The sequence below is a fragment of the Anser anser genome (genome assembly GCF_964211835.1).
Source record: "Anser anser genome assembly, chromosome: 11".
NCBI classification, from domain to species: domain Eukaryota; kingdom Metazoa; phylum Chordata; class Aves; order Anseriformes; family Anatidae; genus Anser; species Anser anser.
The window spans coordinates 11,811,734-11,823,029 of NC_139732.1; the positions used below are offsets into that span (position 1 = coordinate 11,811,734).

At 57.3% G+C, this 11,296-nt stretch overlaps 1 protein-coding gene across 3 annotated transcripts in view; it reads left to right on the forward strand.

Annotated features, from left to right (window-relative positions):
* Positions 1-4,143: 4,143 nt before the first annotated feature.
* PLEKHG4 (pleckstrin homology and RhoGEF domain containing G4) overlaps positions 4,144-11,296 on the forward strand; it is a 94,243-nt gene continuing 87,090 nt past the window's right edge. Inside the window, exon 1 of one of the 3 annotated variants that reach the window (XM_083851944.1) lies at positions 4,144-4,349. In XM_083851944.1, coding sequence (XP_083708070.1) covers positions 4,284-4,349 — 66 coding nt within the window. In that variant the 5' untranslated portion in view covers positions 4,144-4,283. Of the gene's footprint in view, positions 4,350-10,494; positions 11,266-11,296 lie in introns of those variants that run through there. The other 2 variants (XM_083851947.1, XM_083851942.1) reach the window with 2 other exon arrangements.

Sequence of the window (11,296 nt, forward strand, 5' to 3'; positions counted from 1 at the left end):
CCCTGCAGATCCTCGCTGCTTGGAGGCCAGTTTAGGAGGGGAAAAGGGTGTGAAGGAGAAGCTACCCCTCCATGAGGAGCTCATCCCAGTCCTTTTGAGCTTCCCATGTCCACCCAAGGACCTACACCAGACAGGCTTCAGTGTCAGATCTCTCACCATGTAGATCTACCAAGCTCCCGGCGCCCAAACCTGGGAATGACCCGAAGGGGGACAGCACCGTGGCAACTCACCACCACCCGGCGGCCACCAGCACTATCAGTGATGAGGCCCAGGGCATCCTGCTGCTCGAGTGCCGCCATGGCATCCCCTTTCCCCTGTAGCCATCCCTGCTCTCTGACATTCCTGGAAGCCTGTTGAAGGCAACTCTTCATTGTCACTCCTGAATTACCTCCAGAGGGGTGGATGTGAGTCCCGGCCCCAGTCTGCCGCGTGCAGTCTCTCAGCTGATGGACGTGAGCCATCCGGGGCCGCAAGGCGCGTTGTTGGTGACTGAGCCGGCATCAGTCAGCAGCCAGGGAGGATAATGAGGAACAGATTTGTGCTGGGCAGTGGTTCCCATGCTGCGTTCCAGGGCAGAGCGGCCAGGACGGGAGAGCTGCTGCCTTTGTGCTTCGCGCTGCACCCCTCCGGCGCGTGTCGGGCCAGCTCCTCGGCTCGCCCGTGTCTCTTTGCCGTCTGCGGGCAGCAAGCTTCCCTCTCAAGTGGCTCTGTCACCCGCTGGGCTGGTCAGGAGGCTGTGCCCGCATCCCAGGTCTGTGGGGGAGCGAGCTGCAGTGTGGACAGGCTGAGGACAGGCGAGATCAGTGGGATCTTCAAGCCAGCAGGAGCTGGGTGGGGTGATCCACACCCTTCTTCGTGGTTCAGATTTCTCTGCTTTTGCCTGGAGGAACAGACAGGACTGGGGGACTCCCTGCCTGGGAGGACTGCGTGGCCAGGCTGCTGCTCCTGGGGACTCTTGAAAAACAGCCAGGATGGATGCCGACACGTGGGGGCTTTGGTTTCACGAGTAACCAGGATCCTACAGTTGTGAGCTACCCCACAGAGCTATTCCTCACAGCTGCAGAGAAGGCAAAGATCCCTGAAGAAGCCGCAAAGGCTCCTCTTACCTCACTTTCTCCTGGCATCCAGTGCCACACAGCCAGGCTGCCCTGAAGGTAAATAAATGAAACCTGCATTGGGTTAGCTGGAGAGGGAGGGAGCTGAGGATGCTCTGGGGAGGCGGCAGCAGCCCACAGGTAGTCCCGAGCCTGTGGGCAGGGCTTGGGAGATGGGCCATGAAGAAGGGCTTGGGAAGGCCAGGGTGCCCTTCCTCTTGCAGTGGGATCCTGTTAGAAACATGGTTCTGCAGACAGGTCTGCTCTGTTTGTGCTGTCACTGCCTGTAAGTGAGCTTCATCCCCCTGGAGCCCTCGCTGTTGAAGGCAAAGAGCCTGTTAGAGCTTTGCTTTTGCTCCCTGGCTAGCTTGGAAGGGGGGCTGGCTTCTGGGCTGTGCATGCCTGGCTGTGAGTGGGTCTCTGGCAGTTTTGCTGCTCTGAAACTCTCACAGGCAGCCTGGTGAGCACAGGGCTCAGAGCTGCCCACGCGGTGCCCTGAAAAACCTCCGCTAGGCATGCTCCGGCAAACAGCACTGTGCAGAGGTCACCCCCTCCGCATTTCTCCTGGACACTTGTGGTCCTGCCTGCCTTTTTGGACCCCCACAGCTCGCGGGGTCAGGATATTCCTTCTCGCCTACTGCATACGTGCATGCATACGTAGATATTTTCAGTGGGTCTCTCCTGCTTACGGAGAAAGCTAGCAAAAGCTTTGGAAAGGTACCCCCAGAAAGGTGGGGAAAAAAAGAAGAAAGCAAATATCCAGGCTCAGAATGCGCTATGTTTTCGCATGCTGTGATGTGGGGGCTGGCTCCCGGGAGCTGACCACTCAAGGAACACGAGCTTTTGTTTTCCTGGACTGAAAGGACCGGCTGAGTAAGCAGATTAGCCGGCCTGCTGCAGGAGGGTTGCATTGTCTGAGGAAGGCATGTTGGCTAAATAACAGAATTAGCTGGTGACCTCTGAAAGGCTCGCTCTGATCTTTGTTTTCTTCTGCTAAGGAACAGACAGAATTGTTATAAATGTTTGATTTTTTTTTTTTCTCCTTAGCAAAAATAGCTTTTGAAGCAAACAGGAAATTACAGTGTGCAATAAAGAGCAAAGAAAGTCGAACAGCTACCTCACTGAGCTTGGATTTGTCTACAAATCCAGCTCCACTTTACCAAAGGTGACTAAACCGCCCCAAACCCCCACGTGGCAGAAACCCTCTGAGGCGCTACTCCCACTGCTGTACCTGGCCAGAAATGGGGGACCTGCGGGGTGCCAAATCCCGGCCAGGAGCCAGGGTGGAGGGCAGAGCGCCCAGGCCGACCTGCCCCACCGACCCGCCTGTTTATTCGCACCAAAGCCTTGCAGCAGAAGGAAGCAGAGACCTCACGCACGAGGTGCCGGCAGGAGGGACAGGCACCTTCCTCTGCCACGCACAAGGTCAGCGGCTAATAGACTAGTTACCGTTCATCATTTAATTATAGATGGGCCCCTGGCTGCGCTGCTTTCCAAGAGACTGCCCCGCACGGAGCCCTAGGCCCTAGGTCAGCTTGGCTGCCTCCGTCTGGGCCATTTAATTGGGATTATAATTAACACCCACCAGCCTAATCAGGCTGCCTCTGTGCACAGCCCTGTGGGCGAGCCGCCGCCGCAGCGCGCCAGCAGGGAGGCGTAGGCAGCCTCAATGCAGCCCGGGTGCAGCGGGGGGGAGGCGGGAGAGGGGCCGGCGCTCCCCGGGGTGCTCCAGGCCGGGGGCCGAAGGGAATGGGCCCGGGTCCCGGCCCCGGCCCCGGCCCCGGCCCCGGCACGGCCGGCAGGTGTCGCCCCGCACCGCGGCCTGGCCCCGGCCGCCGCCCGCCTCGAGAGCCCGGGGCTCCGGCCCGCCCGCGCCGGGGGCAGCCGGGGACAAGATGGCGGCGCCGCTGAGGGGGAGTGGAAGGAGGGGGGGGGGCGGGGAACTGTTCTTCTGCAGGGAGAGCAGTTTTAGGGGGGGAATAAACGTGTATCTATATGGAATCCTGTATGGAGTGTGAGGGGAGGATTGGGCCATCCTGGCCCAGGCCCCTGTGGCTTTACAGGCTCTCGGGGGGTTGCGGAGGGTGTGTGGGACGGCTGTTCTTTGAGGTGCTCGCTTTGCCCAGTCGGTGCTGGTGCCTCCCGGTCCCCTCCCGTGCCTGCTCCGGTGCTGGCCGTGCCCTGCCTTGGTGTGGGAGCAGAGTTCTCGTTGGGGAACGGCAGCACTGATGGAAGAAGGGTGAATGAGAGGAAAGTGGGAGAGACCGATGGCAAGGAGGGGAGGGAGACACACGAGTCCTCTCCCTTCACTTGTCTCAAGGCTTATTTACTAATTGAGTGATGCTCTCTAGGTTTATTTACTAATTCAGTAGTGTTCTCTAGCCCTGATGCCTGCTCATTCCCAGTGCAGGGTCCTCTCCCTCAGACACAGGTGGGGAATAAGGGGCCTCTGGTGTAGGACCCACCACACAATGTCCTCCATGAACCCCCCATGCCCCACGTCCCACCTGCTCTGGGTCCCTGCCCTGTTGCATTTTTTCCCTTCGCTGGCATTCCCCAAGCTTTGCTCCTCTACTTGCCAGCTACGTGCATCCCAGAGCAGCCCTATCCCTGTCAAGCAGGTGGTGCCCAGAGACCACAAGGTGCTCCCCGTCACCTTCTCGGCTCTGGAGCTTCAGCCAGCAGAGGTGGCTCCCATCTCCCCTGGGGAGAGGACGCTGACCCCAGCCCGCTGTTTGCCTGCTGCTAAGTGGCTTCAAATTCAGCCTGAAGCCTTGTGGAGCTGCTCAGTTGAGACAGAGATGGAGGAAGAGGATTCTTCTCCTTCACTACCAGCTGGCAAGGCTGGAAGAAGGCCATGTCTTACCAGGCTGCCATTCCCCCGCTAGAAATACCGGTGGGGTTCAAAACACTTGGGAAGCACCTGGAGGACCAAGAGTGGAACTCACCCAAGTTTAGTGGGCAGCACTCAGCCCAGCTGCGTGCAGGCAAAATAAGAGCTGGTCCCAGGGAACGCCCATGTGGCTCCGTAAAGCGCTGATTACATGCCCACAGCTGGAGCTGCACCTCGGGGCTGTTGCTCTGCCCCGGTGAGTGCAGATCTAACCCAGCTGCTTCTCTGCCTGCCTGCTCTGGCGGAGCAGACTGTGGGCAGGTGAGAGCTTTCCTTCTCTCCAGAGAGGATCTGCCATGGGAGAATGGTTTGCAGGATCTGCTGGGATCTGCTGGGCGCAGGCTGCTCTGCAAGCGTTGGCTGTAAGTGTGGGGTTTGTGAGGGGCTAGGGGCTGGCTGGGGGTTTGGCAGGGTGTTCACCCCGTAAGGACGGTAATCCTGGGGCCAGAGCTCCACGAGCAGGCTGATGGAGGTGCTGTGGTCCTGTGCTGCTGGAGTAGTGGGTAGGACCTGGGTGCTGGCCCCACTGAGTGCTCAAGCTAAGGTGGGCAGTGCTCGTTGGTGGGTCCCTCCTTGCTGGAGCCTGGTGGTTAGAAGCCCTCCCTCCTAGCTAGGCATGGTTGCATTTGGGTCACTTTTGGGATGAGAAGGGACAGGTGCCCGGCCTAGAAACGTGTCCTGTGTTTGCCTGTGTTTCTGTTGTTGCTCAGCACCTCTGTGGGGACTGTATCTGCCTCTCCTGGCAGAGGCTAGGGGGGTATCTGGGTGCTGGGTGCTCATGTGAGCTGGGCACAGAGCAGTGATATGAGCTGGCAGGTCTTCTGATGGCACGGAGTCATGCTGGGGCCATCCTTCCAACCCTCACCCTGTTAGGCAGACCTGGAAAGAGGATCAGGCCCTGGCACCTGTGACGGGGTTTAAAGAAGCCGTGAGATCCCGTGATCCACGTCTGTGGGGCAGGGGCTTGAGGTGGCAGCCAGGTTGGAGCAGGAAGGGTGGAGGTGCCTATGGGCACGTCTAGCTTGGAGGTGAGCATGTTGTCTCAGAGTGCAGTAAACATGTGCTGTTGCGATTAAACAGCATGCAGCACCACTGCCAGCAGGGTTGGTTAGCACGGGGAGGTAAACAGATGACTGTTTCATGCCATTAAGTACGTGGCATCTGGAGAGAGATGGATCAGTTTTAGGCTGCTCTTCAGAGACAGCCAGTCTGCCCTTATCTAACCAGAGATGGTGGTGAGTTTTGAAGCAGCCATCCAGAAGCCACAGCTGGACTTCTAAGCATTTTGTCCTCAGGAAAGGGAGGCAGTACCCCAGCTCCATGGAGACAAACAAGCAGTTCTTCCAGGATTTCAGCTCTCCTAGCTGGGTCTGGGTGCACAGAGGTTTTGTGTCCCATTCCAGGCCACCCGGGGGGCTGGGGTCTTCTCAGGCCAGCTGCTGCTAAGCCCTGCACCTACCTGCATTGGGTGTGCTCATGACTTCTATGCTAGGAAAAGTCTCTGGAGGATGCCTCATCCTCACCAAATCCAGCAGGTTCCAGGGTCAGTGTCCTGCCCCAACCAGTGGGATTTGGCATACTCTTGGGCTGCGGAATCAGCAAGAGGAGAAACCTGCTGGGTTAGGAGATAGCTGGATGCAGGGTTCTCTGGGGTCTCAGGTGCAGAGCCACAGGGACAGGCTTGGAGCTGTAGAGGTGTTAACTCCAGAGAAGCATGCAGCACGGTCACCTTGCAAGGCTTACACCTTCAAATGTGGCTGAAGCAATCCTGCTCTGCGTGAGCATCCTGCAGCAGGAGCAGCTCCTGTCTGTGGCATGCCCAGCTGTATGTCCGTAGCAGGAGGAGGGTGCACTTTTGCAGAGCCTAAAGAGAAAGTTAAAGAAGCCCAGAGCTGCTCAACATGAAACGACCGTCTTAGCTGTATGATAAGTGTGTTGGGTGAGGACTTGGTGACGGTGGTCTTTACCATGAGGGTGATCAAACACTGGCGGAGGCTTCCTAGCGAGACGATTGCTGCCCCATGCCTGTCAGTGTTCAAGAGACGTTTGGACAATGCCCTCAGTAATGTTTTCCCTTTGGTTAGCCCTGAAGCAGTCAGGATGTTGGACTCGACTTGCAGGTCCCTTCCAGCTGAACTGTTCCACCCTCTGGGCTCTGGCAGTGACTGACGCTCGCGCTGGGCTGCGTGCAGACCCCAGGCACTTGGGGATGCCTGGGGCAGGCATTAGATCAGCTCCACATCTCCTGAGTGCAACTGGCTTGTCTGGGGAAGGTGCTGTGTGTCATCTAGGTGTGCCTTCATGCTCCTGCAGAGAGGTTTTGAGGCTGGCTTTCCCTGCTTGGATCACCTTCCCGTGGGGCTGCATGCTGCAGTTGTGCTTGCAGGGTTGCATGCGTGCTACGGAAAGCTAGATATGTGACTTTTTAAAAAATATTTTTTCTCCACTGTGGCATATGTGGCTATTTGAGAATGTTAAGTGGGACATTCCTGACTTCTGTACCTATAAAACGTCTCCTGTAAAGCTTCCCGGTGGTTGCCTGCACACCAGGTTTGCGCAGAGCAACATCTTGAAGTGTAAGCTGGAGACCTGGTAATTGAGTGGCTCCTGTGTCTTCAGATTGTGAGCGTGACCAGCTGTTGTTATGTAGTCTCTCATCCAGACCTTCTGGGAAATCACACCACGATTATATTTCTGGCTTAAGACATTTTTTTTCCCTGATCAGGCTGGGCCTCACAAAGAGGTTGCCGCTTAGAGGTAATTACTTGCTTTCAAAGCTGAATGTCTCTTGAGGATTGCAAATAGAGGATTATCAAATTAATTAGTTAAACCAAGAGGTGCTTTTGTGAAGCCAAGGCCTGCTTTGCTTGTGAACTGAAATAAAGGTTTAAACATTGCTAAACCACGTAACACCCACTCTTGTGTTCCTAATGGGGACAGGAGTAGCTCTCTCCTGAAATGCTGGTGGTGGTGCAGAGGGCTGCTCGCAGCACCACTTGTTTTCCTTTGGTTAAACCTGTTTCAAGCAAACATCCATCACTGGTCTTAGGGCAGCTGCTTGTGCCAAGTGGGGCCTGGTGCTGCTTCCTGGTGGCTTCCCATGTCCCTGCAGGCTGATGGGGTTCACAGTGGGTAGCTTGGTGGGATCGTAACGTAACGAAGCTGTACTTGGAGGGCACAGCTTAATCTGTGGGACATCTGCATAGCTGGGAGGGAGCCCTGGTCCAGCGATGAGCAGATGCCTGGAAGTGGATTTGGAGTCATCTGTGGGTTCTGCGCTGCCACCGCCTGCTCCTGGGCTCTCCTTGCCCCTGGAAGCCCCCAAGGACATGGGAGGTTCCCTGTGCTGTGTGAGGATGACACTGCTGATCAGGTTAAGCTAAGGTGGAGTGCATCGGGGGGGGGGGTTTGCTGTGCGCTGCTGTAGGGAAATCGTCTAGCTAGCGTGCCTATTGCACAACTTCCCCTAGGTCAGAAGATGGCCTTATCCGGCATCCAAAACATCTCCCTCCTGTGCCTCTTCCAGCACAGCTGAGTCCTCTTGGTAAACGTACTGAGCTTTTCCTGCTTTGCACAACTGAAAATAAGCAGAGCTCTGCTAGCGAGGACTCAAAGCCAGAGGCCCCTGCCTGCGCTCTCCCAGCTCACACGGGGTTCTTGACCACGATGCTGCTTCAGCAGGCACTTGAGAAGCTCTGCAGCTCCAGGACCCAGGCCCAGCAAAGGGGAAGCAGGGAGCAGAACTCATCTGCTGCCACATGAGCTAGCAAAATGGTCCCCCCGGGGTAAAATTGTCCGTCGGTCCATGCAAAGGACCTGGGTCTGCTTGGCCAGCAAAGCCAACGCTCTGGGCACGCGCCCCGGTGCCAGGAGCTCTCCTTGTGTGCTGCTTTCATCTGCCGTGGCCCCTGCCTTGCCCCTTCCCGGCTGACAGCAGCCTTTTGCACCGGCTTCAGCAATTAAAACTCAACCCAAGGAAACCGCAGGGCTCGCGCAAGAGTGAGGAGCTGCTCCTGCGAGGAGACAGTGCGAGACTGTGTCGGGAACAAGCGCGGCATTGTTGTCAGCCGCAGCCGAGAGGGGCTGTTTAACACCCACTGGAGTGCTGGCTGCAGCTGTCTGCCATGTGCTGGTGTAGGAAACAGATCTACAATGCAGCAGACGAGGGAAAGGCCACTTTGCAGTTAAAAAAAAAAAAAAAAGAAAAATCTATATTAGGATCCAGCCATGAGTAAACAGCGCCGCGATGTTCCCCGTAGTGCTGCGCCATGGCACAGGAAATCACGTCACCGCCTCCGGCTGCGATGGGGCGAGGTGAGCTCAGCTCTTCGGTCTGGGAGCCCCGGCTGGGGGAAGATGCTCCTGAGCTCTGAGCATGGTGTAGGAGAGGGAGGAGGTGCAAGGCTGGGTCTGAGATTTACTCGTATTAGACAGCCCCTTCCCTCTCCGTTCGTGTACAGGAATACCTACAGCCATCGTATTTCCTGTGTTGCCCTGTGCGGTGTTGGCTTGGGAGCTCGTGGAGGGCTTTTGGTTGTCACGTCTATGACTGAGACATCTGGTGCACTTCAAAAACCGTGTGCTAATGATTGCCCAGCATGAGTAGCACCTGGGGAGCAAGTGGCTGCACCTGGCTCTGTCCCTGGTCACGGAGGTGAAAAACGTGATGGAAACCAGACCGGGGCTGTCTGTGTGCTTACATGGTGCCCTCCTCATCTGTGTTTATGGGGATGCTGAAAACTCCTACACCAGCCCCCCAAAGGTACCATCCTTCTTTTTCTGGCTCTCAGAGAGCTGGAATTAGGTGGCTTGATAACATCTCACCCTGCAGCTAACTTGGAGCTAGAGGAGAAGACAACCTTGTGCTCTTAGCCCTGTGCAAGCTCCCAAAGGGGTGAGGAGAGCTGAAAGCTGCTCTCCTGGCGCTGCTGCCAGAGGTCTGGGAGCAGGACACCCAGCCAGTTCAGCAGTGGCGTGTGAGCAGGCTCTCTGCTCCATGCCCCACCTGGGTCTGCCCTGGTCGTGCTCCAAGGGAAGCACGTGTCTCTGTTTCTGAAGGTCGGGTCACTCCTGGCCTCCTGAAGGGAATCCTGCACGTCATGCTGCAGCTGAAGGAGCAGCAAGGGCATCTCCATAAAACATCTGGTCGTGAGAGGTGTGATGGAGCTCTTCTGCCTCCTTTGACTTTGCGGCAGGGGCTGCGACTCCAGCAGAGACAGCTCAGCGCCTCTGCTAGCAGGAGGTTTGTCAGCCAGCCGCGTGCCACGTGCGCAGCGGGGGGACATCGCTCTCTGTGCTGCCCTTCTCAGAACAGGGACAGCCCTTGGGGAGACTGCCAGCACCTGCAGGAGGATGTCACAAAGGTGTAGCTACATCTTTGGGCTGTGAGATACGTTTTGGGGAATAAATGAAGGGCAAAGCTGCTTTGCAAACGTAGCCTTGTGCAGACAAATCTGTGCTCGGAGGCTTTGCTAGGGAAGTGTGCCAGGTTCCTCGCCCTTGTGTTGTAAATTTGACAGGGAAAGAAAGACTCTCTTCTGCACACGCAGACAAGATCACGAATTCCTTTTTGGATGTTGGGGATGACAACAGCTAGGTAGCTGCAATACCCTCTGCTCTGATCTCACCTGACGTGGGCTGGAGGTCGTCATGGCTGTGCTGGGGAACTGCTGCAGGGAGAAGGCTGTCAAAGGCCGTGGGGAAGGATCTGCAAGCAAGGAGTGTATAAAAGATAAGTGCAAACAGTGATGCAGCTGCTGTGCCCTGATCCGCTGTCAGTGTCACATCCCGTCTAGGAGGACGTCTCTTTTTGCTGAAGGAAAGCAAGCTGCGCTCCTGCAGGGACGATCATCCATCCTTGCTGCCCGTACAAGTGCAGCAGCACATCAAAGGGCTGGTGGCATTGACCTGTCAGCTCAGGACTGCTCGAACCCATTGTTTGTCTGAAAACATGCCACGAGGCCATCATGTCCAAGGGGTTTTAGGGCCAACTGTTTGCTGTCCTCCCTGAGAGAGGAGTATCTGCAGCTGTCCCTGGCTGGAGCAGCGCACGCCGGCTCCCCTGCAGCAGAGGTGCCCAGCAGCAGTTGCTCCTGCCCAGCCTATGGATCCTGTCCCTGCAGGGGACATCTTCCCTCCTGCTGTGTCCTCACGTCCTGCCCGAGCCACCCTTCCTCTTGGCATGGGCTGCTTTGTGTGACCATCACGAGGAGGGTGCCAGCACCGCGGCCTCCTGGCTGGAGGCCGGTCCCTGCCGAGGCAACGCGGTCCCAAGTCGTGCAGCCAGCCCCTGGCCACCTCCCCAGGGCTTCTCCCGGGTGTCACCTCCCGCTGCACGCCAGCAGACCCCGGGGTGCCCAGCGGCACCTGCCTCTCCCTCCCTCCCTCCCCACCTCGGTGGTTCTGCCCTTTCCCGTTGTCACTTCTGGAGGCTGTTGCCTGCCTGCACGGTGACCTTCCCCGCTCCCGGGCAGTATTTTGGCCCCTGGCCATCTTAAACAATTAATGGAGGGGTGGAGAAACTTGCCATGTTAAATTACTTCCTCCTTTGGGAGGGGGCGAGGTCTCCGCATCTCGCCTGATACCAATGCAGTTTGTTGCCGCTGCCTGAAGCGGTCACTGCCTCTCTTGTTTTCCTTCCAGAAGTTACAAAAACAGTATTTCTCGGTGCTCTTTGCTATTTCTCAGCATTTTTGCCCTGAGATCTCGCAGAGCGGAAAAAACTTCCCTGAACTTGGAGAAAAGCAAAGCCAAGAGGAGGGGGGGGTCATTTTTGCTGGAAACCTCCCCACGACGCTGGAGATCTGCTTGGGATGTCTGCGGTGGGCTTGTTCTCCTCCAGCAGCTTCTCAGACCTGCCGGGGCGAAAGCATCTCCCTGCCACGGAGCATCCTCGCTGAGCAGGTCCGGGCGCGGTGAAGGACGCGGGGAGCGGCGATGCCGTAAGGAGCAGCCCGCGAGCATCCGCTGGCTCTGCCCGTGTCCCTGAGGTCCCGGCGGGGCTGGGGAGCGCGGCACCCTGCGTTATGTCCCTCCACCGCCGAGCGCTGGGGTTGGCTGTCAGAGAAACCTTCGAGGTCCCCTGCTCGGTAGTGTCATGAGTTAGATTAGTTGGAGCTGTGCTGGGGGCGGCGAGGGCTTGGATTACAGTCCGGGACTCAAAGTGCTTCGGTAGTTCACGTCGGAGGGGAGAGGAGACGCCCCGTCGCACACATGGAGGAAAAAGAGAAAAAACGCCGCTTTTGGAAGTGAGGGGGGATAAAGGAGGCCAGGAAGATGGTAAGGAAACCGCTGCGGAGGGCTCCCGAGC